This window comes from Puntigrus tetrazona, chromosome 7 (assembly GCF_018831695.1).
Source record: "Puntigrus tetrazona isolate hp1 chromosome 7, ASM1883169v1, whole genome shotgun sequence".
NCBI lineage: Eukaryota > Metazoa > Chordata > Actinopteri > Cypriniformes > Cyprinidae > Puntigrus > Puntigrus tetrazona.
Genome location: NC_056705.1, coordinates 40,696,430 through 40,723,765, shown reverse-complemented (window position 1 = coordinate 40,723,765; position 27,336 = coordinate 40,696,430). Strand labels below are relative to the sequence as shown.

The following is a 27,336-nucleotide window of genomic DNA, read 5'->3' as shown; positions in this document are numbered from 1 at the left end:
TTGGTGTTATGTATGGTTCAATGCAACGTAATAAAACCGCGATAAATACTAAATTTCACTGGAAGCTAATTAAAAAAATCATTCAAACACATCACAACAGTAAAAGATTGTTCAATAGTTCCAGGAATAAAAGAACAGACTAAAATTTTCTGTAAAAATGTTCCTGTGGATATGTTGTGAATATAATTTATATTTAGTGTTTTTAAATTTGGAGCAATGAGTTAAAGCAGCTTCTTAACACTGAACCTGTAACAATGAAAATCACTAACATTCTTTGAAACTGGAAAATTAATGTTATCTAATAATTATTGCTTTTATTCCAAAATTCAACAAAAGTAAACGTTTTAAAAATTACACAGAAGGAAAAAATTCGGGACCAAAGAAAAAATGTGTGAAATATGTTTAACAAAATAGAAAAGAACAGGAATAGAAACAAAGGCAAGGAGCGGAGGGCGGGGCTATAATTCCTCGCGCGTGGTTGTTCTCGGAGTCGTCCAATCACTGTCGCTCAGGTCTGTGGTGACGCGCCAATCAGAAGGTTCCTCGCATCTGTGTAAATTAGCATAGAGGAGCGAATAAACGTCTCTACCCGCCTCTTCTCGAGCACTGATCGTCAGCGTCATCATGCCTGAACCCGCCAAGTCCGCGCCCAAGAAAGGCTCCAAGAAGGCCGTCACAAAGACCGCCGGTAAAGGAGGAAAGAAGCGCAGAAAGAGCAGGAAGGAGAGCTACGCTATCTACGTCTACAAAGTCCTGAAGCAGGTTCATCCCGACACCGGGATCTCTTCCAAGGCGATGGGGATCATGAACTCTTTCGTCAACGACATCTTCGAGCGCATCGCCGGTGAAGCGTCTCGTCTCGCTCACTACAACAAGCGCTCCACCATCACTTCCAGAGAGATCCAGACCGCCGTGCGTCTGCTGCTGCCCGGGGAGCTGGCCAAACACGCCGTGTCTGAGGGCACCAAGGCCGTGACCAAGTACACCAGCTCCAAGTAGAGCAGCCCAGACCCACGAACCACAAAGGCTCTTTTAAGAGCCACCCAACTACTCCGCAAAAGAGCGTTTATTCTTATTTGCTCAGTTAGATGTGTAGTAGATGTTTGGACCGTTGTTTTTAGAAATAAAAGCTCTGCCAATGCAGTGCTTTTAAGTTTAATCTCTTAATTTATTAGCATCAATTATCTGAACAAAGATCAAGCTTCATCTTTTTACTTCAGATCTCAATAGACTTCATTCAAGGGAGCCGGTGTTCTTTGTAGTATATCTAGTAAGTGTTTGATTCGGGTTTGAGGTAAGTGCTGCAGGACACCAGCTCTCCAGGATCAAGTATGTTGACCTGATATACGTTGTATTTGTATAATGCCTTTCACAGTAGGCGGATTCACTCAGTCAGTTTTGTATTTGAGCCTCGATCTTGATCTAATCCATTGACTTCGGTCAACTTCTCCCCACCCTGAGACTAACTGAGTCACAGAAACACTTATGAAGCCATGTTTTTGATCCCTTTGTCATAAATACATTATTTTAAATGATCGGAAATGTGATACTTTCAATATACTTCTACATCATTTTTCCTCTTACGTTGTCTTTCTATACAGTTACATAACTTTTTTTCTCACTGAATGCAGTCATTACTTTTACAATCACAGTTGCATTTATTTTTCTATTATTGTTAGTCTGCATAGCGTGAACATCTAAATTATATTCTTTTCATTCAAAAATAAACCCCACATTTAAGAGGGAACAACTGTCTCTGATGTGAACCAGAACTTCAGACAATTCTGATGAAGCACAAAGAGAAAGGTTTCTCGATTTCTGTTTTATCTGATCTGTGGCCTATTATCATCAAAGTAAGATCTCTGTGGGGACATGGAGTTAACATTTTTAAACATTCGCTCTTTAAAAGATAAATCCTTTTTAATCAATCAATCAAACAGTTTATATGCAAGATATTTGTCGACAAGCATGCATAAATGTTCAGGAATAAATCCATACAAGCATTTTATTATTTTCTACATTGGCAAAATTTGTCTAGTTGCTTTGCATTTGACATCCTGCATTTTGTTTAAAAGGAAACTCGATGAAGCTTTTGTCCGTCAGTCAGTCAATGGCAGCATTTAAAGTATTTTATATTCGCTACAAAAAAAGCAATGTGTTTGAATGTACAAATCTATACTTTATTAAACATTTTGTTAACACAATTACAAAAAGCTATACTTTTTTTGTCCCACCATCTTTATAGAAAAAGCAAAATATACCAGAACCAACCTGGAAAGAAAGTGCATACGGAGCCGATCCCAAACAGTCTTCATGTAGCCTGAACTTTTAAACACAACTGACTGGAATTTTTTACCCTTAAACTAATAAATACTGATATAAATATATTATTTCCTGAGATGTTAATACTTTTCACCCACAACTTGTCAGGTTCAGCACTGTCTATATTTCATGGCATAGAAAAAAAACAACAACTCATTATCGGTTTAAATAATGGCAAAACAAGCGCTGCGTCATGAACCCGTCTCTTCTGCTAGTCCTCCTCATCCTCCTCCTCCGGCGTATACTCTTCATCTCCCGAGTCGGTGAGGTTCTGCTCCTCCTCTTCCTCGCTCCTCATCTCCTCCTCACCCACCTCGTCCTCATGGTCATCTTCATCAAAGCTTTCTTCATCGTCGTCGTCGTCCTCTTCCTCATTGTCGTCGTCATCCACCTCCTCCTCAGCATCTCCTCCCTCGAATTCACCTTCAGCAAGAAAACAGGTGAGAAACTCCTTTATAAGTTTGGGTTTTGAAAATGGTTCTGTTTTACGGTGCTTTCTCTTCACGTGTAGAAACAGACGACGCAGGCTCTGCAATAATTTGCGTGCTATGTATCCGGTTGCCATGACAACCGTTCAGGCATTTTCAACCAAGTGCAAAAATTATATGAATACTGGGTGAAATATTTTTTTAAATCACTTTTGTGAGTCTTGATGAAGATCAAGATGCTCCAGACGATTGAGAGTGAATCGTGTGATCGATAGTAAACGCATCTGAGCTCGAGGTTCGAACGAGTCGCGCTCTTCGTTGTGGGAACGGATATGAGTTATCAAATTATTATTACTCGCTTTTTACCATTACATCTAGTCTAAAGTTCAGTGCAGTCTTCTTTTGGTGGAACTGCACATGTTATGCATCATGCTCGGCGGATCATGATATATTTTAACAGACATGATGCGTTTTCCACATCCAGCCGTAGTTCGGACAGCCCTGCTGCTTGATCATAACACATCTGTGAATACTCAAGATCGGTCGATTTATTCGTATAGTTCCCCAAGCTATTCTGCAATATTACCCGTCTAATAAAAACAGAGTCAGACTTACAGATGGTGCTGATGAGAGTGTTGGCGTGTTGCCGCAGTTCAGCGATGAACTCTCCCATCTTTCCTTCCATGGTTTCGTACAACGGCTCTGTGTCGACTGTGGGCTCGTCGGGGAAAAACAGAGGCTTTCTCAGCAGTCGCCGGAACCTGATACACACACACACACACACACATCATGCAACTGTAGACAAACCGAATACACTCATGCAACCTCTGAATCAAAGTCTGTCTTACCTTTTTATAGATGAATTGTAATCCTGAAAGAACAAAACACACACACACACACACACACGAGAGAATAATATAGCATTATATAACAACAACATTCAGCAGTAACTCTTTTCCTGCCAAAAATGAATTATCTTTTGATATGATGCACATGCAAAAAAATAATGCCGTGATCATTAACAGTAGACGTCACATAAATCAAAACCATGTAATGTTCGAGTGAATATATGGATGAGGGTCTTGAAGGAAATGATCCACTCCAGCTATGCTTTGATCATCTTTTGATCAGAAAAAGTCTAAAAGCGCTAATTAATGCAACCCTATGATTCAGACACAACGTGAAGATATTGGTTATCTATTTGATTGAAAACCACGTGAACTGTACCTTGATGAACTGGAAAGCGTCGCTCTCCTGCAGGAGCCTCTCGAAGCCCGAGCGAACCTCCTGGAGACGGGTTTGATCTTGTGCGATGCGACTCAGGTTCTGCTGGATTCCCAAACACTGCTCGCCGTCGTAAGCGCTGAGGCTTTCACGCAACGAGGACAGGAAGGCATCGAGATGTGCGATAGACGTCTCCCGGAAAGCCTCCAGGTGTTGGTCGGTGTCGTCCCGGTACGCCTAGGACACAACCACGTCTGATTAGACCAAGCTTCGATATTCTTCTAGGGGCACTGATTTTTTGGTGAAAGTGCTGAACGCAAGCTAATGCCAAAGAATGAACTCCACCTTGCTGTGCCGCTCAATCTCCTTCTGGTCCACTCGATTTTTTTCTGCTTTAAGGATCTTTCTGTTCGTCTTCTGTAGCTGAACGTCAAGACAGGTCTAGAGGAGACAACAGAGACCGAGAACAAGAGTTATCTCACCTCTGCATTGTGAGGACTTTGTGTTTCACTTTGCATTCAGACACACACTTCCCTATATGTCCACCACCAATGGATAAAGGGTTATATTGATCAGAGTTTGTGTATTAAAGTATGTATATTTAAAAAAAAATAATAATAAAAATAAAACAGCTGTGGATCGTTCAGGAAAGAGTACAGTATTAAGAATCAAGGGGGTGTAAACTTTTGAAAGGGGTCTTTTGTTTTACAGATTCGGAAAGGGGTGTGCAAACTTTTGATCTCAAATGCATGCATGATATCAGAAGCTGCGTGACTCTTGGGTTCACAAACAGACGGTGAATCACTGACATTTCAAAGCTCTTTAAAACAACGATAACACACCGAAGCCTCGCTTACTTTAATCACATGGCTTTGGCCGTGTGATATGTGCTCTGAATTAGCGATTCAACAAAAAGATTCATAAGGAGTTCAGTGTTTCTTAAACAGCAGTCTCTAAGAAAGCAGCCTTGCACTGCGATGCTCGAGACTCTGCTATGAACATCCATACTGTACAACACTAAATGGTGTAAAGTGATCCGAAACCACGTTCTGAGGTGTGAGTGTGAACCGGTGCAGACGTCAGGACTACCTTGTAATCCTTCATGGCGTTCTTCAGTGTTTTGATGGAGTGTCCGCAGTGCGTTCCTTCGATGGTGCAGGCGTTACAGAGGAACAGGCGCTCGTCCAGGCAGAAGTAGCGAAACATCTCGTCGTGATCCAAACACTTCCTCTTCCTCATGTCTCCGAGCGGCTCCACCAGCGGATGCTCTCTGAACGCCGGCAGCTCCAGGTGAGGCTGGACGTGCTTCGGACACATGGACACCTCGCACTTCAGGCAGGTCTTCACCGCCTCCGGACCCTTCCCGTCCTCGCCGGGGGCCTCGGGGCAGTAGTCGCAGCGGACCCGGGCGGGCCTGCGAGACGCCTCGCTCTGTGCCGAGCGCTCGGCTTGGCCGCGGCGGCGGAAACCGTCGGCGATGTTGGCCAGTTTGAAGTTCTTCTGCCAGCTGGCGGAGCTGCGGTGCGTCTGTCTGCACTCGGGGCACCGCAGGCGGCCGTGGTCCGCTCGGCTCTTCAGTCGGCGCAGACATGGCAGGCAGAAGTTATGGCCGCAGGGCAGCAGGTGCGGGTCACGGTAAAGATCCAGACACACCGGACACGTCAGCTCCTCCTCGAGAACGCTGCTGTCTCCGGCAGACGTCGCCATGATCGCTTCACCTGTGGAGAGACCGGCCACAACAGTTAACATTACGGCGGCACTCTTTGTCGCCACCTCTGTTTGAAACATGCGATTGCAGTTGTTTGAGTAATGATCTTTACACGAGTTGACGACCCAAACAAGAATTTCCGTATTCTGCACTCGTGGAGACTCCTGCGAGACTAAATGGTTCCTGGTGGTTTCTCACGTAATTCTTGATATTAATTCTTTATTCTTTCACTGTTATCATGCGTCTTTTCTTCTTCACCTGTTGTGAGCAATTCTCCACCCAATGGTCATTCCTTAACTTTGCTAATTCTATAAATTGCATTAGTACTGCATCCTTCTCGTGAGCATTTAAGGAGTTTTTGACTTTTAGTCTTACCGGACATTATATAGCAACATCTGAAACATATGCGGTTTATATATACTGTTTCATAAAAAAAAAAAAAAAAAAACAATAAATGAATAAAAGTATAATAAATAAATGAGGAAGTGTATAGAGTGTATACAGAATAACCTGACTTACTGTGGGAGAAAAGTCAAAAAGTCAAGTTTTGACTCTACAGCTACACGTCTTTCGTGTTCATCTTCGGAGGAAATAATCTAAATCAAAAGTGAAAGTACAGTAGTGAGGTGATCAACGCAGAAGCTGTTTTGACGAAATAGGCGCAGCAAGGTCACGTGGTACTTGTTACTTTTCCCAGCGCTGCCGCGTCTCCTCCAATCACAGTTTTCAAACGACTACTCGGTTAACAATTTATAAACATGCGGAATGATATTGGCATCCCAGCAAGCGATGTTTGCAACTTAAAATATTAGTCATAGCGTAACTGCTGAACTATTAAACTGTTAAACGCATATTTTACAAGTTAGTTAAACTCAGGTGTTGCCTAAAATGGCACAGTGATGCAGCCGAAAAGCTCTCAAACAAACACAAACCTGGCATGTGCACAATGAAGATCACACCGCAAACGCTTTTCATTCAGACAGTCACACAATACACACCATTGTGTCGTTCTCTCGTGTTCTAGTCACTTAGGGAAAACGCTTCGCTAAAACAAACTCAAAACACTTACTGCTATAATAATAAAATCAAACCAGGACCAACCAAAAAAACAACCCTGCCAGGCGACGCTCGTTTAATTGCTCTTAATTATCTCACTAAAGTACAATAAAGCCGCCACTTAAATTTAATTCTATTTTGACAGCATCTGTGCAGATTTACTCTGACCCACTTGTTGCTCGAGTTTGACCTACATGGAAGTATAATATCGAAGACACCCGTGTGCAAGCGCCTGTGAACGACCCACAGCGTGTATATCCGTACATACCTCAGAATCGTCGTCGTGCAAAGCCTCCGGTTAATAATTCGTGATGTTTCCTCTTGTTGTGAGAAAGAAGAACCGCATTCCACCCACTCTCCCGAGCGCTTTTAAACGGCTGCCAGCGACGACATCGTCGCGAAACACCTCACGGAAACACGCGCGTTTGCTCGCAAGCGGAATCCATAACCATTTATTTTCCAAGCGCCGTGTTTAAGTAAAAAAACTAAATATCAATAGCACACCACGCACGAATGCGGCAGCGCAGACTGATGACGTTCCCCAATCAGAAGTCGCGTTTGGAACCACGTGACCGAGGAAGCCGCGCCCCGCCGTGAGTTGAGGCGCCGATCCCGCTTCTTCTTTCGGAGTCCGCTCGCATTAAATCGAGGTTTGATTAAAGCTGGTGCTGACATGGCGGCTTTGGCGGTGGACGTTTTCCAGGAGCGGGTAAAGGCTGTGCTCGGCTCGTTACTGGAGGTGCTGCTGGTGGAGATAACGGACGCGTTCACGGAGAGTCTGCGCAGGAGTCGCTGTGAGTTTTCACGACAAAGCGCTTTAATGCGCGACGGGAGCACTGCGATGCTAGCTCGGGAATAGCTATTAGTGAAAGCGTAGAATTAAACAAAATCATTTGTATTATCATTGGTGACATGGTTACTCGAATACTAGCTTTAAAGCTATCAAGAAAAGTAGTTTGTTCAAAACTGCGACGCGATAAACGTGAAGTAAATAAGCAAACATTGCAAAGATGAGATAGCCTAAAGGGGGCACAGTTAAACTTATATTTATATAACTACCTTCATGTTATGTAAATTGTGTGATTGTCTTTTTTTTTGCAGGTGAATGTTGTGCTAATAACTGGCCCGAGGGCAAGAACAATAAGGTAATTATTTGTTTTACTGTCTATTTTAACATCAACTCTTTTTTTATCTTCTGTGATAATTGTTCACGAGTCCCTTAAACTATGATTCCCTCAACATCTCGTAAAAAAACACACACATAATGTTTGGAAACCTTTTTAATTTAACGAATAGTTTGGCTCCCCGGACTTTCTGAGGCCTACTGAACCACAGAAAGGTCTATTATTCGTAAGTTATGTTTTTACAGTGATCATGGATTAAATTTGAGTCATTACAGCGAGATAGAAGATGCTCGTAAACAAAGGCTGGTGTGTCTGAACATTTTGTGCACATAAGAAATAACAAAGTTAATCATGTATAAACAGGCTTTTTTTCCCCTACTGTATGCTTTTTGCTAAAAACATACTTTTTTGCTAAAAACATACTTTTAATATGTAAAACATCAACATGAATCACTTGAATTTTGTAAATTAAGTTATTTGGTTTTGAAATCTGCTCACTTAATTGAATTTATTTGCATTTTAAAATCTCTTCAGCAAACAAAAAAATGTGTGGGTATTATCTTTGGTACTTTATTTATAAAAGCAAGCCTGTACTTTTACTTTCATGTATGAAATAATAATAATATCTAATCTAAATAATAATAAGTGATATCTGACCAGTGTCTGGTTTCACAGGACAGAGTCGGGTCCGGAGACTCCCAGCCGCTGATGAGCTTTCAGTGCAGCGAGCCGGTCCCTGAACCCCAAGACCTCCGTCCGTATCCGTCTCCGGAGACACCGCCGCTCCTAACAGAGTCGCCGGGGTGGAATCAAATACAGGTAACCGAAGACAAAATAATCCAAACTGCCTTCTCCGTGAGCGACAACGAAACGTTTCCAGAGACCCCCGGAGCTTCTGAAGAATGTCCAGAGCTGTCGGTCGCGACCGAACTCAGCGTCAAACAGGAGTATGAAGACGCGGCTGGAGAAGACGGAGGCGGCACTCTGGAGGTGACCAAGCGATTTCATGCGAAGGCGCCGGAGCTCCGCTGAAGCCCGAGGATCCCGAAGGACCAGAGGAGTCTGCTCGGCCGAGTCCCGTCCGGAGCCCGTCTTCCTGCGACGGGTATTTCAGCTCTGTGAGGAGTCAGATAGCACAGAGCTGTCTGATAAACACGCCGGCGCAGAAGCAGCGGGACGAAGCCCCTTTAAGAGCCTGCTCCGTGCTCCTCCGGAGGGCCAAGATGCCGCAGCGAGCCGCCAGGCGCTACCACGTCTGCAGCGTTTGCGACAAGGTGTTCCTGTACAAGCGGACCCTGAGGAGGCACAGGCGCTTCCACACGGGAGAGAGGCCCCACGGCTGCTCGCTGTGCTCCAGGGCCTTCATCCTGCGCCGGACGCTGCGGGAGCACACCAGGGCTCACTTCAGGAGGCCCTACAGCTGCACGCAGTGTGAGAAGAGGTTCAAGCACTGGAAGAAGCTGCGGCTGCACTGGCGCTCGCACGCCGGAGAGAGCCCCTTCATCTGCAGCCGCTGCGGGAAACGCTGCCGGACCCTGAAGAGCCTCGACCGACACCTGGCCTGCGTCAACCACGACTGACCCGTCCAGCCTTCACCCTGCTGCTGGAGTTTCTGAATACTGTCCTTTTTCTTTCTTTTTGTTTTCCTCCAAGTGTCTCAAACATTGCTTAAATAAACGGAGTTGTATATGTTCTTTAAGACTTATGATTTTCTTGAAATGGAACGTAATGTGGCCTTTATTTCTTCTCCTTCCTTTTTTATTTATTTTTGTTTTTTCTTTCTATCTTCCTTTCTTCAAGATCCCCTACATTCTTAAAACAAATGTTTTGGCTCAAACAACATTGTGGCTACACCCTCCTAACGTTACTAAATAACCAAGAATACATCCCAGATACATGATATGTGACCCTGAACCACAGAAAGAGGTAAAAGAGGGTAAAATTATTGATGCCACAAATCTTAAGTAGATATTAAGTAAAGGTCATTTTTCATGAAGATATTTTGTACATTTCCTACCGTAAACATAGATTAAAAACTAGTTTTTGATTAGTAATATGCGCTGCTATGAACGTTGAGGGTCTTTTGGGTAGATATTCACATGGTTGTAAATACTGTACTATTCTAACAAACCATGCATCGATGCTTATTTATTTAGCTTTCAGACTATATATCCATCCTTTGTGACCACGGGTGTATAAAATCAAGCACCTAGGCATGCAACATTTGAGAATGGGTCTCAAAACACTTATAAATGATGCAAAATGGAGCGTATTGAAAATCTAAAATGGCAGAAAGTTTCCTGTAAGCTTTAGGGTAATAGCACATAGAATCTGCACAGTATAAAAACCAATATGCCTATGGAGAGTCCCCATTAACCACAGATTGTGTGTGTGTGTGTGCTTAGCCGTTGTTAAAGTTCCCGTGTCATACACGTTTTTGAAGTTTTATTTTAAGCGTTGACTTCCTTAAGAACATATATCTGTTGTATAAGTAACAAAAATCATCGCGATATATTTTTTTTACAGCTCCTTTCTCAGGAGCTCTATCAAAAACAGGTCACGAGCCTCTCTTCTGATTGGTCTGTTTTTTTGAGTGACGTGCGACCGGGCCAATCAAATGTAATGACGTCACGATTAATAAATACAGCGTCGAATTAGAAGTACGGAGTTACTGCCTGACAAAAAAATACACCTGTGGCAGAACATTATAAAAATGAGCATTCAATAAAGTGCTGTCTTTTGTTGTTATGGGCGCGTCTACAGTTTCTCAAGGCTGTGTCGTTTATGAAATAATGTCTGTGCACGTGTGTAAAACAACAAACACGATCTATACATAATCACGTGCTATTGTATATGCATTGTTGTGATTAGCTAAACTAGTGGCTAGTTGTTTCTTCATTTTAAATAAAATGTTATTATGATAATTGAACTCCCTGACAGTGACTGGTTCGCGAAACTAAGCATCCAATGAGATGTGGCTCTGCTCACTTTTCATTAATATCTGTTATATTGAAGAAATATCACTTCTTACTGCCATGTGGCTGAAATAAATAACGCTTTTAAATATAAGTATTTTTCACCAGGTGTTTTCATGGAGCAGAAAACCTTTTTAGTTATTGAATTACATTTTAATTGCATTATTGAATGTTTCAGTGTCGAGACAAAATTAGTGTAATAAACGAAACGAGACCAGCCTATAGGAGTGAATCTGACATGATTTTAATTTAAATTTAACCTGTAAAATCAACACTTATATGTTATCCACATCATTTGTGTTCACAACATCATTACAAACAATGTCTAATGTCTACACGACTGATTACAACAGGGATTAAAATACAGGAAATCCATTAGATTATTATAATTTTCACATTTAATAGAAAAAAAAGAAAGACAGAAACAAGAAAGACGGAAAAGGTGAGTCTCAATCAGACTGGAAGTCTCCGGGTGTTTGTGCTTCAAGCTGCTCAAAACAACAGCTGTATAAAACACTGCACTCGTCCTTCACTGATGCTCATTTCGTTAAATTCACTCTCAGACTGTTTCTGAAACACACAGAGGATGACTTTAATCCGAGATCAACTTTAACTCTTAAACAAGGCGTTAAAATCACACGCGGCTTTGTTTCGTGACCGATGCTCTCCTCGAGTTTGATCCGATCGGAGCAAAATAAACGTTTCCTCGCCGTGTGTTTTATTCTCCACAGAAAGCCAAGGACCTCTGCTCGGTGTTCACGTAGTTTTCTGCATTAAACTACTTTAACGCTCGAGCTTTGCGCTTAAACGCGGGAGAAGAAAACACAAAGGAGACGAGCTCGCGGAAGCTCGCAGACAGCGAGACGGCGAGGTTGAGTCTGTAAGGTTCTCATGTGTCGTTTAAGAGCGCAGCTCCGCTCGAGCGCCGCTCATTGAACTCAGTGTTTGAAAGACTGTACATCCGCTCGTAGAAATGGCAGAAACCGCTCCAGCTGCTGCCGCGGCGCCGGCCAAAGCGCCCAAGAAGAAGCCCGCCGCTAAAGCCAAGAAAACGGGTCCAGGCGTCGGTGAACTGATCGTCAAAGCCGTGTCCGCGTCCAAGGAGAGGAGCGGCGTGTCTCTCGCCGCCCTGAAGAAAGCTCTCGCCGCCGGCGGCTACGACGTGGAGAAGAACAACTCCCGCGTCAAGCTCGCCATCAAGAGCCTGGTGACTAAAGGCACCCTGCTGCAGGTCAAAGGGACCGGCGCCTCCGGCTCCTTCAAGATCAGCAAGAAGCAAGCCGAGACCAAGAAGAAACCGGCCAAGAAAGTGGCTCCAAAAGCCAAGAAGCCCGCGGCCAAGAAACCCGCTGCTGCCAAGAAGCCCAAGAGCGCAGCGGCCAAGAAGCCCGCCGCTAAGAAATCGCCCAAGAAGGCCAAGAAACCCGCCGCCGCAGCCGCTAAGAAAGTGACGAAGAGCCCCAAGAAGGCCAAGAAGCCGGCAGCGCCCAAGAAAGCAGCCAAGAGCCCCAAAAAGACCAAGGCCGCCAAACCCAAAGCGGCAAAACCTAAAGCGGCTAAGCCTAAAGCAGCGAAGCCTAAAAAGGCAGCTCCCAAGAAGAAATAAAAATCTTCTGCTGTGTTTCCCAAAGGCTCTTTTCAGAGCCACCCACTAACTCTAAAGAAAGAGCAGAAACATACAAAAACTACTCTCTCTCTCCAAAGCAGACTTTTATTAGATTGTATGTGTATTCGATTCCGGAGAAAATGTTCTAAAATCTAGTTAAACTAACTTATAAAGACAATATTTGGTAAACGGTTATCCATCAGTCAACTGACAGATGATAAAAGTCATGAAAAACATTGACCAACTTCCAAAAGTTTACAGCATTTAAACAAGTCATCTTAAAAGAGACACTTCTCAATACTATAAACCTATAAATAATACCATATATATTTATATACAACAATTAAATTGAACTTTGGGGGTTCACCAGTTGGTGTTTGAGCAAGACACATCAGAGAATTAAAAACGAAAAAGAAAAAAAAAAGCTTTACTCGACCAAAAACAATCATATTTTCTGTCGTGTGTTTAGTCTGCAGCACAATCTGTCCCCAGCTGAGGAGGCGTGGCTTTGACGTGAGCGTTGGAGGGAAGATCAGCGATTGGTTTAGAATCTTACACGACTCTAAACCAATGGGCGACTGGCACGCTCGTTTAAAAGTAACATTTGGGGCTCACGAGCTCATCTTTTCAACTCGTTGAACTGCTTGCAACCGAAAATGAGCGGCAGAGGAAAAACCGGAGGAAAAGCCCGAGCCAAGGCTAAGACTCGCTCGTCCAGGGCAGGCCTGCAGTTCCCCGTCGGTCGTGTTCACAGACTCCTCCGCAAAGGAAACTACGGAGAGCGTGTCGGTGCCGGTGCTCCCGTCTATCTGGCGGCTGTGCTCGAGTACCTGACCGCTGAGATCCTGGAGTTGGCCGGAAACGCCGCTCGGGACAACAAGAAGACCCGTATCATTCCCCGTCACCTGCAGCTGGCGGTGCGCAACGACGAGGAGCTGAACAAACTCCTGGGCGGAGTGACCATCGCTCAGGGCGGCGTGCTGCCCAACATCCAGGCCGTGCTGCTGCCCAAGAAGACCGAGAAACCCGCCAAGACCAAGTGAACGGGCTCCGGTCTGCTTCTCCGACACAAAGGCTCTTTTAAGAGCCACCCACTTCATCTCAGAGAGAGCTGTTTTTGTGTGTGTGCTGTACAGACTTAAATCCAAAAACATCAATCAAACGATTTCAGTACAAAAGCAGTATAAAACACAAGTAAACGCTACAGATGGATGCTGTCAAAACGTATGAATTGGTCCAAATACACTTATACGCTCACTGTTGATGTCTGTGTCTATATGAAAACCCATCTCCATACAAACAAAAAATGTGTATTACATTTTAGGAGGTTCTTCCATGATCTGTCCAGGATAGTGTTTCTCATTTATCCACTATTATTGTTTTCTTGTTAACTAACACGTTCTGGTAAAATCTAGTTGATTGTACAGTGTGTGATTGTGATCAAATCCCTGTCGTTTAGGAATAAGTCTCTGTGTGTTTGGATCACGATCTTTATCAAAAATATGAGTCTAGTGTTTGTGTTCTCTGTCATTTGTACCAGACCTCAAAAGTAACCTCACTTCTAATAATGTGTTCAAATAAGTAAGTTGGAAAGAAAAGGCAAAAGTAAAGAGGAACACTTTTGATAGTACTGCCTTTTTAATGTCATTGTACTGTTTTGCTAATGAACTTTGATTCTATAAATGATGTAAGAATAAATTATATATAAAGTCATAAACAGAACAACGCAGTTTGAGCGGGAAACACAAACGGCTCCATTCGAAAACAGAAGCGCAGTCATTGGCTAGCAGTCATACGCAGATGTCACAGACCAGCCAATCAGAAGCCTCGGAACGTCGTGACATCATTAGCTCGTGTCGGTCTACGCTTTAAAAGCTGACGCGAAAGTTTGAAAACCTATTCTGTACGTGTTAGAACAGAGGAGGAAGGCTATCTCAGTCATGGCGAGAACCAAGCAGACAGCTCGTAAATCCACCGGCGGTAAAGCCCCGAGGAAGCAGCTCGCTACTAAAGCCGCCCGAAAGAGCGCCCCTGCCACCGGCGGCGTCAAGAAGCCCCATCGTTACAGGCCCGGGACCGTGGCTCTCCGAGAGATCCGCCGTTATCAGAAGTCCACCGAGCTGCTGATCCGCAAGCTGCCTTTCCAGCGCTTGGTGCGAGAAATCGCGCAGGATTTCAAGACGGACCTGCGCTTCCAGAGCTCCGCCGTCATGGCCCTGCAGGAGGCCAGCGAGGCTTATTTGGTCGGTCTGTTTGAGGACACCAATCTGTGCGCCATCCACGCCAAGAGAGTCACCATCATGCCCAAAGACATCCAGCTGGCCCGCCGCATCCGAGGAGAGCGCGCTTAAACCCGCCGCTGCGTCACACCCCAAAGGCTCTTTTAAGAGCCACAACTACACTGAACGACGCTTTTCCACTTTAACTGAAACCGTGTCTGTAGTTGATAACAGTTTGGCTATGTTTAAATTAAGTGTTTAAAGTTCATCAATTTTAGACGAAGCTAAAATAAATGAATTGCAAAAACTGCTTTTCAAAGAAATATTTTCTATCTTTATGTATTTATTTGATTGGCTTTTAACCACTTATATAGCTCTATATTCCACAGACATTACTATTATTTAAAAGAAAACATGGGTTGTTTCAAATCTTTACGTGTCATTTTAAGCACACCAGGATTTTTTTAAATATATCTATATTAAAGTACACATGAATATATTTAAACAGAACTATATTTTTGTAAAATAAATCGAAATTACATATAACACAAAGCTATTTTCTGAAAAGTTATCCCTGGAGAGTCTTTGGTCACTTACTCTCCTCCTCAACTTACTTTTAGGACAAAATACACACGTCTTCTTCCAGACAGATTTATAATATTTTCTGTTTTGGGAAATTCTTATTCTCTGTTAAAAGGTAAATGTAATAGTGCATATTTAATATAAAAGCGTCTGTCAAATGAATACATGTAAATAATATTTTGGTATGTTTCACAGACCATGTTAGTTAACTGAATCTTAACATACGTTTAAATACGAGAGAAAGGACAGACATCGACAGATCAAGTTTAAAGAGTTAAAACACATTGTTTCCTGTGGGGGAGGGGCGAGTCACGTGACGCTGAGCTGGTTTCAGTTAGGTCCTGTAAGATGATATAAAAGGCTTCTCTGTAGCGCTTTACTCCACTGTCGTTTTCACCTTTAGCTTGAAATAAAAAGCTTGTCGATCATGTCTGGAAGAGGCAAAGGCGGTAAAGGACTCGGGAAAGGAGGCGCTAAGCGTCACCGTAAAGTGCTGCGCGATAACATCCAGGGAATCACCAAACCCGCCATTCGTCGTCTCGCTCGCCGCGGCGGAGTCAAGCGTATCTCCGGTCTGATCTACGAGGAGACCCGCGGGGTGTTGAAGGTTTTCCTGGAGAACGTTATCCGGGATGCCGTCACCTACACCGAGCACGCCAAGAGAAAGACCGTCACCGCCATGGACGTAGTGTACGCGCTCAAACGACAGGGACGCACCTTGTACGGCTTCGGAGGATAAACGCCTTCAATCTCCACAAACACAACGGCTCTTTTAAGAGCCACCCACACTCTCACACAAAGAGACAAACACTAAATTATTAATGCGTTTTTTTGTTTTGAACTACGTGCATTCAGAAATCATAAAAAATCGTGTTATATTTTATAGTGGGATCACTAACTTCCCAACATGTTATAACCGCTTCTTTAACGGAGAATGTTTTCGAAGTTTGTGTTCTGTATGGTTCAATGTAACAAAACCAAGTTATAAACCCTAAAATTCACTGAAAGCTAATTAAACTTCATTCAAACACATCACGACAGTAAAAAGTTGTTCAGTACAGGAATGAAAGAACAAAAAAATATTTTCTGTGCAAATGTTGTGAATAAATTATATTTAATGTTTTTAAATTCGGGGCAATGAGTTAAAGCAGCGTTTTAACACTGAACCTGTAACAATGAAAATCAACATATTTAAGACTGAAAAATGTATATTATTACACTTAATTTCTATTTAAAAATCGTCATGATATAATTTGAATTTGAATTACTGCAAAAATAATACCAAATCCTCTTTTACAGTGTTTTGAGTCGATTATTTAGCGTTTTTTAATGTCATTTATAAAATAAACAGTATCTAATAATTATTGTTTTTTTATTCCAAAATTCAACAAGTCTAAGAGTTTTTAAATTACACTCCCTGTGTGAAATATGTTAAGAAAAAGAGCGGGAATAGAGACAAATGAAAGTCACGTGGGAGCGGAGGGCGGGGCTATAATTCCTCGCGCGTGGTTGTTCTCGGAGTCGTCCAATCACTGTCGCGCAGGTCCGTGGTGACGCGCCAATCAGAAGGTTCCTCGCGTCTGTGTAAATTAGCATAGAGGAGCGAATAAACGTCTCTACCCGCCTCTTCTCGAGCACTGATCGTCAGCGTCATCATGCCTGAACCCGCCAAGTCCGCGCCCAAGAAAGGCTCCAAAAAGGCCGTCACAAAGACCGCCGGTAAAGGAGGAAAGAAGCGCAGAAAGAGCAGGAAGGAGAGCTACGCTATCTACGTCTACAAAGTCCTGAAGCAGGTTCATCCCGACACCGGGATCTCTTCCAAGGCGATGGGGATCATGAACTCTTTCGTCAACGACATCTTCGAGCGCATCGCCGGTGAAGCGTCTCGTCTCGCTCACTACAACAAGCGCTCCACCATCACTTCCAGAGAGATCCAGACCGCCGTGCGTCTGCTGCTGCCCGGGGAGCTGGCCAAACACGCCGTGTCTGAGGGCACCAAGGCCGTGACCAAGTACACCAGCTCCAAGTAGAGCAGCCCAGACCCACGAACCACAAAGGCTCTTTTAAGAGCCACCCAACTACTCCGCAAAAGAGCTTCTGATGTTGTCGTTGAATGGCTAATCTTCTAGTTAGTTCAATTTACTAAACGATTATGCTCCATAGTTTTGTTTTTTTGTTTTCCGTTGTTGTTATCAAATATAAGCAGCTGTTATCATGGTGTAAAATAAGCAGTATGTATGCGTTTTTGTTACTCTTATTGTTTTATGCTTTTGGTGTTATTCTGCACCAATTGTGTAAAAGATGTAGACTAATCACTAAAAAGCTGGGAGTTTCTGCTCATGCTTTTTATTTTTTTATGTCTTGAAAGCTGTTTAAGCTTTTTAGGCATCGGTAAGAAGTGTTCCAGAGATCGTCCCAAATATTTTATTAAAGATAAAAAAACATTTTACAGGTATTTTCATTTGTCTAAAACTGATTGCCCTGTCTAACTTGCAGTGAAACTTGTTTTGTTTTATTGTATTAAAGGACAATGAGCAAATGAAACCCGTCTACCCAGAAGCCTCTACGACTTTGGTAAACTTTCTCTTTCAGTGAAGCTGTGGTCAGAAAGTCCAGGAGGGCTCTCATTTAAGCGTGTTTTGTTCCTGATTTTAAGACGATTTGGTATTTTTCGTCTCCGATCGCAGTTTTCATGTCATCTGCTATGGGCTCCACCAGCGAGACTTTTCTGATCAGCTCTGTCCTGTGCTTCTCCACAAACTCAGCTCCTGCAGACACACAAAAACGGCTGCCTTTCTTCAATGTCGCTCGAAACCAAACACTTTATAGCGCACTTACTTGTAGACAGTGATATATGGACTCACCGGTTCTGCATCTCTCTTGTTTTTGTGCGGCCCCAGCCTCGCCTGTAGTCCGACCTGCGTGAAGACGTAGAATTAATGTTTTTCGATCCGCTTCGGAAGTTGTATGTTTTTTATTCAGCTGGCGTTTCCTCACAAACACGATTTCTCACTAAAGATATTAAAGAGTTTTTCATTCATTTCTTTATCGGTGGATTTAGGGTCCATGCGGTGACAGCACAAAGCATGGTCAATTTTTAACCGTTGTATATATCTGTTTCGTATGAAATGCATTTACACAGCTTCTCGTGCAGATCCATCTTCTTCATCTTTGCCAAGACGAGCAGAGTGAGCTTCACCGCTCCGTCGCGTCGATAGCTTTGAATCAAACGCTCCACGACCTCAAACCTTTTCTTTTATCCAAATGGCTTTTGGGGATTTTGAAGTCATTTACGCCTTGAAATAAGTGCCATTTAAATAACTCCATCTCCTCAGAGTCCAGGTCCTCCAGACACTCCAGCAGGACTTTGTGAGGTCCCATGCCGGATTACTGTTAATGAGATAAACGTTCATCTGAAACTTTACGAAACTGAAGAACAGAAAGCCAAATTCGACCTCCTCTTTTCGTTTTGCTTGTTTCTTCTGGCCTCTCCAGTGAAGAAACATGACAGCAAGAATATACTGCAGATACCCTCCAGAAAACAGATCATGCAAGTCGTTTCTTTTGTTTAGAAATGGTATAAATGTATGAGACGAGAGCGGCCTTTTACTCCACACACAGTAATAACTCTAAAAATAATGATGCTGTTGCTTTCATTTATTTTTAAATAATGTCTAAAGTTAATACGTGTTCAAAACAACAACATCAGCAAAGTACTATATTCTGCTTATTCTGAGCAGATGTTTTGGAAAGTGCCTCCATCTAGAGGTTCACAGGAGAATAACATCCCTTTAACCCTCTGGACCTCAAACTGTCGGTATTCATATATTATACATGCATTAAAGAACATCAATCATCCATTAATTAACAATGGAAACCAACAACAATAAAAATGAAAAAGTTTATTGAGTGTTTTGGGAGAAGATTTAGTGAACTATTAACAAGTCAATACGATAGGGACTGTTCAAGTTTCCATTGAAACCAATAAAATCCACACAATAACCATAAAACTATTTTAACTATATAAACTATGTTTTGTTTTTCTCGTTTTGAAGAAACTACGATCGGAGTCCAGTCTGTGTCTAACTTCACTGAAGCCTCTTCTACTCACCAGGCCTTACATTATCCTTCAGAAATTATTATTATTATTATTATTATTATTTTATTTTTTTTAATGTGTTATTATTTATATTATTATTATTGCTGTTTTAAATGATTTGTTATTCTTATTTTATTTTTACAATATACATTACTGGGACTTATTTATATTGACCTGTTCTGGAAAAAGGAGTATCGGTGCATCCTTACTTATATTGTTTTTTTCAAGTTTTAAACAGTATTTGAACCATTTTCCATATTTAATTTCTGATTGAAAAAAAAAAAAGAAAAGAGCGAGAAGTATGCAATGCAAAAGCACTCAGACCGGAGTGTCATGTGAGGTGAGTACCTCCCCTGGAAGATGCTCCAGGTATTAGACGCCAGACGCTAGTGAGGGATCATAACTGCGTCGTCTTAGCAGACAGGTCTTAAGAAACTCTGCAGCTGTCATCATGTCCAGGAATAAAACCACGGAGACCTCCAATGAAAACAGGTCAGTGGCATTTAGACACTTTCTCTGGAAACTTTTAATTCAAATATGCCTGGTTTCAGCTGTAGTCTGCTACTTAGGGAACATGTTTATAGTCAAGGAGCGCAGATCAGTGTGTCAATGATTACACTGAACGGTCTATATGTAGAGCCACACTGTAATAAATAAATAGATAATCTTCAAATGTATATTTTAGTTCGGACACGCTCCATGTAGAGAGAGCAGAAAGTCCTTCTCAACAGAGCGGAGGAATAACTGAAGTCCATATTAAAGTGTATACTACCTATAATACATTTACCATTGATAATTATTATTATTATTATCTTTACTGTAAACACTTTATTGTTCCTATCGTATATATATAGCAGTTAAGGGTGGAAGTTTAATTTGCACGACAAGTTTAAGCAAGATAAGCATCTGATGGATGTCACTCAAACAACACTGAGAGAAAAGTTCCACAGAAAACGGAAAATTACACTATAATTTATTTACTCGTAAAAAACAATCCAAACATAGTTTTCCGTTTAGATCATCGCCATCCTTCGGTGTTTTAATGAGTTATGCCTTCCGTGTCAAAGGTGCCAAAAAGTGTTGTGATTTGTCTGTGTGTGTTTTAACAGACAGGCATGGCATCTCTGCTTGTTTACAGTCAGCAGCTTAGCATAGCAGAGCATTCAGAGGGTTCTGGAGAAGTGCACAGACATGAACAAACTTCTTCAGAAATCACACCTCAGACAGGTCTAACGGGTTTTTACTAATATGCCCTTTTATATGTAAATAGGATGAAAGTAACATGCCAGCGGATGCTGCTTGTCTAAACTGCTCAGTCTAGTCTTAGTTAGCGATTTCAATTGTCTTCATCTAAACATTTAGATGTTTTACTGTATGCTTAGTTTACTTCTTCAACATTTTAAATAAATGATCAAAAATAATCACATGACTTTTTGTGTTTAAAAACAGTCAAAATGTAACAGGATAGATATATATATATATATATATATATATATATATATATATATATATATATATATATATATATATATTATATAAACACGTTTTGATTGATGGAAGTAGACAAGCATTGGACCAATGCAAGCATCTCCAGTTTATGAATATATGAGTCTTTGAGGGAACGAGACACTAAAACGCTAAAAATATATTCAATGTTCTGAGTTTTAGAAACCGGGCTGTTGGACACGTCCCAAATGGAGTCTTCACCAGTTATACATTTCCTTAGCTGCGTTAATATGTTTCTCCCACAATGCATAAACCAGCGCATTATCTTATGAGTCGCGTGGTGCAAATTGTCCTGCTCTTGCAGAATATCATTTGGACATTTCTATGGCACAAATGCATTTCTTGATAGAAACATTTAAAGCATGCATTCCCGACACGAGTATGCACCTATAAACCATTTAATGCTTATTCAAAAGACATGCATAATGAGTGATTGGAACATGATTGTCAAATGTGTGCGTTACATACGTGATAAGTCATTTTAGCACCACTTCTGTGTATATACACATGGCAGGTGCCATTCTGTGATTGTGAGGATGTTCTGAGGAACAAAGAGGTCAGAAGGTCTCGTAAGGAATATAGTCTGGTTCTTGTCTTCTAGGTCGGGGGATTCAATCAAAGGAAGTCTTTAGCGTGTGATTTACTTGTCTTTTTTTTATCTTTCTAGTGTTGCTCGGGTTAAAGACTATTTCTATATATACATATATTATATATTAAGTGTTTATTGTCCAAGCATCTCAGCACATAACTGAAGTGAGGTGTTGTGTTCTGTCTGTCGCAGGGATTCAGCAGCAAACTTATTACATTTACAGCACTTCGGGAAAATGCAGACCAGATCTCGTATATCCGACTTACTGAAACTATATTAAACTGCTTCCACAAACGCTTACTTTTTGTTGTTTTCACTTCAGACCACCTGTCACTTATTTAGTGGCCTTGAATGACAAGTTGCAGATGAATGCAGACAAAGTGGAGAAAAACATCATTGACGCACAACATAATCTCAACAAGGTAAGAACATACTCTTCATCGATGAATAAAATTATAAACCGTCTGTTGAAGACAACATGCTTGTTGCTACAGGTAATGGGAGTCTGCCAAAATATTTTTCGTCATTGTTTAAGAGCAACATTCTTGTTGCTTAAGGGCACACAAAGGGGTTACACAAAACCTGCATGAGCCCAAAGGATACAAAGACTTTCATTAAATTGGGCCAAACAGTTCATACTCAAAGCTTTATCAACCTCTGGTTGGCATACATTGTCAACGGATTCACATATCGATCGATAATATAATATATACAAGAGTGTGATTCTTATGAATAATTGAGTGAGCTGGTCAGGGTCACCCCGGTTATTAAATGCAGTAGAGACGTGCATTCGGTATCTGTCTGGTGTTGAGGTTATTCTAAACTATTCTACTGAATCTACTGAACAAATGAGCCAATAGTCAAACACAAGAGGGGTGTGAGCAGTCTGCTAGCGTGAGCTGTATACACCGGGCATGTTTAGACAGCATGGGCCCCACAGGAGTATTTTTGTGGTCATACAAGTTTGGAAGTTTTGCTTTAACGGCTGTCACATACTTACACTAAATTGCACTGCTCTTTGCCGCCTCTAGGATATCAAGAGGATTAATGAGGAGAAGCAGCCCCTGTACCGAGATTACATCAACAAGACAATCCTGAACTCGTTAGATCTGCTGAATTCTCTGAATAGAGATGCTGCTGAAGCCTCTCGGTTGAAGCACCCTCATTCTGAGATGATTGAGATGGAGTGAGTACAAACCTCAGAGCGCTTTCTATGTATATCCAATCACATCTCACGCTTTTTATCATGCAAGCGGAATCAGATGCTGTGAATATGGTTTTGTGGAATTTCTCGTGCTTTTTTTCTACTCAAGTGTGAAACAGCTGCGAGAGCGTGTGATGAAGCTCCGCGAGGAATATGATCGCATTTACAAAGCCTCCCCCACCGGCAAGATTCATATGAAACTGGTATGTATATAAACATAGCTCTCTTTATTTCTTTCCTTGGAGTGTATGGTTTCAAATTTAAAAGATTCAGGCAGCGGTGGGGAACTGAAGCTTTGTGAACCAGTGAAGCTTTCAACACAATTGTATTGGAAAAAGATTCAGTACACAAAGATTTTTAGCATGTTTACGTTGCAGCCATCTAGTGGTCCTAAAAATGAATATCACCATTCCGAAGTGCTACGTTTCATTACACGACCGGTCCTGCAACTGATTCTGTTTTTAATGAATGCAAATAATGGTCACTGTCAAAGTCATTCGTTTGTATCAGCATACTGGTAATAAAATAAGTGAAACATAAAATGCATTTTTTTAGCCATAGACTAACCACAAGGTCTACACTTCATCATAACGGTAAACGTAATTGGTTTGTGTTGGCCCAACAAAAACGGTTTAAGTTAACTTAACATTTTACAAAATTTACATTAAACATAAGAAAACTGAATGCAAATGCCAACTGCGTAAAAATAAATAAATAAATAACAAAAACAAACAAACAATTGATTTGTATTGTTTTGGCTTATTTTAAGTAAACTAAACTAAAAACACTGTTAGTCATGACTTAATGCAGCCCTGCAGAAAGGAGTTAAAGCTCTCTGTGATTGGTTATGTCACTCAAGTGACTTTGATTTTCTTTATTTAATGATTATTTTTCTCCCGCTCAGGATGAATCTGAATGGGAACTTCAACGACCTTCTGAGGTCGCAACAGATGCAGATATCAAGTACAGGTACAGAAAGAAGCCTTAATGAAATCATACATCCTTGTAACTCTGAGAGCATCTTCATCATGTTCTGTCGGGGTTTTCAGTGTCAGCTCCTCTGAAGGACAGCATGAATGTTCAGAGACTGGCCTCCGCTGGAGCTCTGAGAGCGATGTGACTTTGGAGTATCGCTTTGTTGACTGGAAATCACTAAGTAAATCTATTTTAAAGAAATACAAGCCATGTGGACCTTTGATGGACATCACTGTAACCTCTGGCAGACTGGAGGAAGTTCAGCTACCTCACTGCGTCTGTGTAGGTGAGGCATGTTTTACATTTCAACGTGTACTTTTCATCAGAGTACACTTTTTTGAGCCGGGTGTGAGCTCTTGTTTTTGAAGGCTTTGTTACCTCAACCAACATTACTGTCCACAGATTCTTCCTCGAATGATGTAGTGAAAGCTCTTCATGTGAAGGACGGTAACGTTTCATTGGAAACGTGTGAACTGAGCGGATTCCATGCCAAGCTTGTCAATCCCACCTTCTCGTTTTTGGCCATTGTTGTAGAGGTGCAGCAGTACCTCAAAATGAAATTTCACTGTGAGACTTTGGTTTATCGCAACACAACATCTCCCCTCAACTTTCATGTGTACCTGATTTTAAAGGATAAAAAACTGAAGAAGGTAAAATCGAATGTTAAGTTGTATGCACCATATGACCATATACACTCTCTGTCACTGGGGCAGTCACTTCTCAAGATACACTTTTGGCTCAAAATACAAATATGTACCTTCAAGGTACCAAAATGGACCCTTTTGAAGGTACCACCCCAGTTACAGCTTTTGAATCTTTATTTCTGAGAGTGTATGATCTTGTATTCAGATTTTTATTTAATCAGCCATTTATCAGATGATTTTATTTGAAGTGCAAATAACCAAACTGTATTAAAGGCTAATGCACATTTTTGTCATTATATTCCTTCCGGGATGCTCTAAGCAAACAAGACAAAAATGATGCAATTTGAAGCCATTGATTAACTTTTAAAGCTAATTAAATGATAATAATAAAATCTGAAATGTGTATGATACATGTAAGTTATAAATGACACTCAACAGGTTGCAGTATTTGAGATTTGAAAGATTATGTATGGATTCAAAACATATCAAATTGTATGGACAATATGAGCAGATTTATTGTTTTTGCTTTTGCAGAAAATAAGTATAATACTACTCCTATTTGCATGTTTAAGTTACAAATAATGATGTCTAACACTGTTAGGAAGTGGAGGAGAAGGAGCAAAACAACATGGAGATTTTAAAACCGACTCCAGATGAAGCCCTTACACTAAATGACAAATACACTCTGGAGACGTCTTGTGTCTCCAAAATCAAACCAGAGGTATACTTGCAAAAGTTTGCTTTTTTATTTGTTTTCATGCCGTCTCTTTCTAAAATGTTTCAATTCGCTTCTTGCCAGAGTTTAAAATTGACACCCGGCAAGAGCAACTTCTTTGATTTGCACCTTAAAGATGAAAAAAAATCCTTTGAACTCAGTATAAAGACAAAAGATGGCCTGAAAGTATGGGACGTCAATATAGAACCAGGTAAACAACCCAAATGAACTTGCAAAACTCACATCTCGATCGGGTATGTTCATTTATTCATTCGTCTGTTTTTGTCTGTGTTCTTTCAGGGGAATTTGACAAAAATTCAGTGTGTAAGTTGAAGTACAGTTTAATGCATCGTACATGCAAAATACACGTACGCTTGCTGTAAATTGATTACTGTTAGAATAATATTTAAGACAAAGAATATTTGAGTAATTTTGGTATTTTTGGCCTTATTTCAGCTGAATGGAGGCAGAAAAAAAGTAAGTGATGGTGACAGTTTATGCATGTATGTCATTTCTAATGCATGTATGTCTGCCGTCTTAACACACTGCACTCACATCTGGTCCGAGATCGTGGAGCATTCTGGTATTTTATCGAGTTATGAGGTTTTTGTTGCTGTGTTATTTGTATGTTATTCCTATATTCTCTTTGTGTGTCCTTCGAGGGAATAGATCAGAGCTGATTTGGCAGTGGTGGCGGCGCTTGCTAGAGACGGCTCGCAGTCCATTTGAAACGTCTCTTCGGTCTCCCAGCAATGAGCTGATGCGACTTCGGCTTGATCAGGCTTTTCAGAGCAGCTTTTCTGCTCTGACAGGTGAGTGTTGGCTTATAGTCAGATTCGGTGTAACTTTAAAAGGTTATTCCAACCCAAAATGAAAGTTTACCCCCATGTTGTGTCATTGTCTAGCTCAGTTTAATTAAATAGGATCTGTGTAATCAAATGGGCAATAATCGCTAGTAATTAAGTGTAACTAACTAAGCAAGCCAGAGGCGACAGCGGCAAGGAACCAGAACTCCATCTGTGACAAAAACCTTGTGAGTCGTTCTGAAATGGCGCGCTGTCTGAAACATGACTCTCTATGCTCGTTTTAAATAGGTATAGAAAGCAGTGCCCGAGTACCAAACGCATTTCGTGATTTTTTTTTTTTTTTGCAGTTAAACATTTAAAACCCTTAAACTTGCCGCTTTTTTAAAAATAGTCCCCTAGAGTTAACCAGTTGAGATTTCCAGTGTTTGAATCCATCCAGCCGATCTGCAGGTATGGCGTTAAGCATAATATTACGTGGCGCCTGAAATTGCTGGGGACTACTTTCAGGTGCTGCTTAATATTAATGCACCTGCTGCAGCCACAGTACACCGTGCAGCATTTTTTTGATTATTACGCCGGAATGAGAGTATAGTTTCTAGTTATATCAGAAACACTTTTCGTTAGCTGCCAGACCAAAGAATCATGTAAAGTTGTTGCATACGCATTATATGGCCAGTTTAGGAGAGACATGCCGTTTTGTTCTTTGCTTTTTGTTTGGTAAGGATCTGTGTATTTTTTTTTTTTTATTGAGGTTAATTGCATTGATTTATTTTTCTTGGTTGTTTTGGGCCTTGAGTCTCTCTGAGACCCACTATAATTTGGTCTTTTATAGTTTTTTGTCATTTATTTATGTTCATCTCGGTCCAGCTCACCAGTCTGCAGACACCGACACAGCACAGACACAAAAAAGATGCAAACGTGGCGAAGGTAAGAAAAAATAAATAATTGAATTAGAACGAAAATAGATCAGGCTGTTTCTATGCGGTTCTTCGCAGTGCTGTTAGTGGCTTTTCACGAAGAGACCACATTTTGTTGATCCAGGAGCTGAGTTTGTGGAGAAGCACAGGACAGAGTTGATCAGAAAGGTCTCGCTGGTGGAGCCAATAGCAGATGACATGAAACCTGTGATCGGAGACGAAAAATACCAAATCGTCATAACATCAGGAACAAAACAAGACAAAATGAGAAAACTTCTGGAATTTCTGACAACACCTAAAATGAAAGATAAACTTTACCAAAGTCTTGTTAAACATGAACAATACGTTGTTGATTTTTTGGAGAATTTTGGGGAGACGGTCTTGAATCCGAATGAATCTTGAAATGAATTAATTCGTTATGGTTTATTTTACAGCAGACAGGTTGTTAGTGATTTAATTTGGCCGGGAGTATAATGAGGTGTGGAATTAAAAGTTTAAGTCACCGTCATTTATATAGCACTTTTAACAATACAGATTACTTAAATCACTCAAATGGTATCAAATAGGAGAAGAGTGTCAGTGATATCAATAATGACAAGATTAAATGCTCAATTTTCAGATATGGCTGGTTTACATA

General features: G+C 41.3%; 8 protein-coding genes across 10 annotated transcripts; 7 read left to right on the top strand and 1 right to left on the bottom strand.

Annotated features, from left to right (window-relative positions):
- The first annotated feature begins 604 nt into the window (after positions 1 to 604).
- LOC122348884 (histone H2B-like) lies at positions 605 to 2,021 on the top strand. Its single transcript, XM_043244775.1, has one exon. The coding sequence runs from the start codon at positions 625 to 627 to the stop codon at positions 997 to 999; it is 375 nt and encodes a 124-aa protein (XP_043100710.1). The 5' UTR covers positions 605 to 624; the 3' UTR covers positions 1,000 to 2,021.
- A 137-nt stretch (positions 2,022 to 2,158) lies between these two features.
- Positions 2,159 to 7,229, bottom strand: zgc:92594 (uncharacterized protein LOC436996 homolog). 3 transcript variants are annotated; one of them, XM_043244751.1, is made up of 8 exons: positions 7,007 to 7,229; positions 6,202 to 6,278; positions 5,064 to 5,692; positions 4,320 to 4,415; positions 3,978 to 4,211; positions 3,599 to 3,621; positions 3,366 to 3,511; positions 2,159 to 2,745 (listed from the first exon to the last, which is right to left on the bottom strand). In XM_043244751.1, the coding sequence occupies exons 3-8, from the start codon at positions 5,679 to 5,681 to the stop codon at positions 2,534 to 2,536; spliced, it is 1,329 nt and encodes a 442-aa protein (XP_043100686.1). In that variant the 5' UTR covers positions 5,682 to 5,692; positions 6,202 to 6,278; positions 7,007 to 7,229; the 3' UTR covers positions 2,159 to 2,533. The 3 variants fall into 3 exon arrangements, with proteins under 3 accessions (XP_043100686.1, XP_043100687.1, XP_043100688.1); XM_043244752.1 differs by lacking the exon at positions 6,202 to 6,278; XM_043244753.1 differs by lacking the exons at positions 6,202 to 6,278; positions 7,007 to 7,229 and adding an exon at positions 6,933 to 6,972.
- Positions 7,230 to 9,085: 1,856 nt separating this feature from the next.
- On the top strand, positions 9,086 to 9,442 carry LOC122348012 (gastrula zinc finger protein XlCGF26.1-like). Its single transcript, XM_043243246.1, has one exon. It carries the CDS (start codon positions 9,086 to 9,088, stop codon positions 9,440 to 9,442), a length of 357 nt encoding a protein of 118 aa, XP_043099181.1.
- A 2,267-nt stretch (positions 9,443 to 11,709) lies between these two features.
- LOC122348869 (histone H1-like) lies at positions 11,710 to 12,803 on the top strand. Its single transcript, XM_043244760.1, has one exon. The coding sequence runs from the start codon at positions 11,811 to 11,813 to the stop codon at positions 12,441 to 12,443; it is 633 nt and encodes a 210-aa protein (XP_043100695.1). The 5' UTR covers positions 11,710 to 11,810; the 3' UTR covers positions 12,444 to 12,803.
- A 126-nt stretch (positions 12,804 to 12,929) lies between these two features.
- LOC122348882 (histone H2A-like) lies at positions 12,930 to 13,620 on the top strand. Its single transcript, XM_043244774.1, has one exon. The coding sequence runs from the start codon at positions 13,100 to 13,102 to the stop codon at positions 13,484 to 13,486; it is 387 nt and encodes a 128-aa protein (XP_043100709.1). The 5' UTR covers positions 12,930 to 13,099; the 3' UTR covers positions 13,487 to 13,620.
- A 674-nt stretch (positions 13,621 to 14,294) lies between these two features.
- On the top strand, positions 14,295 to 16,573 carry LOC122348904 (histone H3-like). The gene is made up of 2 exons (XM_043244793.1): positions 14,295 to 14,712; positions 15,662 to 16,573. Exons 1-2 carry the CDS (start codon positions 14,384 to 14,386, stop codon positions 15,981 to 15,983), a joined length of 651 nt encoding a protein of 216 aa, XP_043100728.1. The 5' UTR covers positions 14,295 to 14,383; the 3' UTR covers positions 15,984 to 16,573.
- Positions 16,574 to 16,827: 254 nt separating this feature from the next.
- On the top strand, positions 16,828 to 17,586 carry LOC122348298 (histone H2B-like). Its single transcript, XM_043243615.1, has one exon. The coding sequence runs from the start codon at positions 16,900 to 16,902 to the stop codon at positions 17,272 to 17,274; it is 375 nt and encodes a 124-aa protein (XP_043099550.1). The 5' UTR covers positions 16,828 to 16,899; the 3' UTR covers positions 17,275 to 17,586.
- A 2,139-nt stretch (positions 17,587 to 19,725) lies between these two features.
- Positions 19,726 to 27,321, top strand: LOC122347858 (NACHT, LRR and PYD domains-containing protein 1 homolog). Its single transcript, XM_043243112.1, has 14 exons — positions 19,726 to 19,835; positions 21,761 to 21,860; positions 22,470 to 22,624; positions 22,752 to 22,845; positions 23,547 to 23,611; positions 23,692 to 23,903; positions 24,020 to 24,267; positions 24,863 to 24,982; positions 25,061 to 25,187; positions 25,277 to 25,300; positions 25,433 to 25,453; positions 25,639 to 25,788; positions 26,650 to 26,709; positions 26,824 to 27,321. Exons 1-14 carry the CDS (start codon positions 19,795 to 19,797, stop codon positions 27,099 to 27,101), a joined length of 1,695 nt encoding a protein of 564 aa, XP_043099047.1. The 5' UTR covers positions 19,726 to 19,794; the 3' UTR covers positions 27,102 to 27,321.
- The last annotated feature ends 15 nt before the right edge of the window (positions 27,322 to 27,336 follow it).

What these genes read in the sequence shown, in the direction of transcription:
- LOC122347858 (XM_043243112.1), top strand. Translation starts at nt 19,795, where the DNA reads ATGTCCAGGAATAAAACCACGGAGACCTCCAATGAAAACAG. An exon ending in ACCTCACTGCGTCTGTGTAG is followed by an intron (nt 23,904 to 24,019) that starts GTGAGGCATGTT and finishes TACTGTCCACAG; the next exon opens with ATTCTTCCTCGAATGATGTA. An exon ending in CAGCTTTTCTGCTCTGACAG is followed by an intron (nt 25,789 to 26,649) that starts GTGAGTGTTGGC and finishes ATCTCGGTCCAG; the next exon opens with CTCACCAGTCTGCAGACACC.
- LOC122348012 (XM_043243246.1), top strand. Translation starts at nt 9,086, where the DNA reads ATGCCGCAGCGAGCCGCCAGGCGCTACCACGTCTGCAGCGTTTGCGAC.
- zgc:92594 (XM_043244751.1), bottom strand. Translation starts at nt 5,681, where the DNA reads ATGGCGACGTCTGCCGGAGACAGCAGCGTTCTCGAGGAGGAGCTGACG. An exon ending in ACGCCATGAAGGATTACAAG is followed by an intron (nt 4,416 to 5,063) that starts GTAGTCCTGACG and finishes TGTCTCCTCTAG; the next exon opens with ACCTGTCTTGACGTTCAGCT. An exon ending in CACTCTCATCAGCACCATCT is followed by an intron (nt 2,746 to 3,365) that starts GTAAGTCTGACT and finishes TTCTTGCTGAAG; the next exon opens with GTGAATTCGAGGGAGGAGAT.
- LOC122348884 (XM_043244775.1), top strand. Translation starts at nt 625, where the DNA reads ATGCCTGAACCCGCCAAGTCCGCGCCCAAGAAAGGCTCCAAGAAGGCC.
- LOC122348869 (XM_043244760.1), top strand. Translation starts at nt 11,811, where the DNA reads ATGGCAGAAACCGCTCCAGCTGCTGCCGCGGCGCCGGCCAAAGCGCCC.
- LOC122348904 (XM_043244793.1), top strand. Translation starts at nt 14,384, where the DNA reads ATGGCGAGAACCAAGCAGACAGCTCGTAAATCCACCGGCGGTAAAGCC. An exon ending in CTGTTTGAGGACACCAATCT is followed by an intron (nt 14,713 to 15,661) that starts GTGCGCCATCCA and finishes TGAAATAAAAAG; the next exon opens with CTTGTCGATCATGTCTGGAA.
- LOC122348298 (XM_043243615.1), top strand. Translation starts at nt 16,900, where the DNA reads ATGCCTGAACCCGCCAAGTCCGCGCCCAAGAAAGGCTCCAAAAAGGCC.
- LOC122348882 (XM_043244774.1), top strand. Translation starts at nt 13,100, where the DNA reads ATGAGCGGCAGAGGAAAAACCGGAGGAAAAGCCCGAGCCAAGGCTAAG.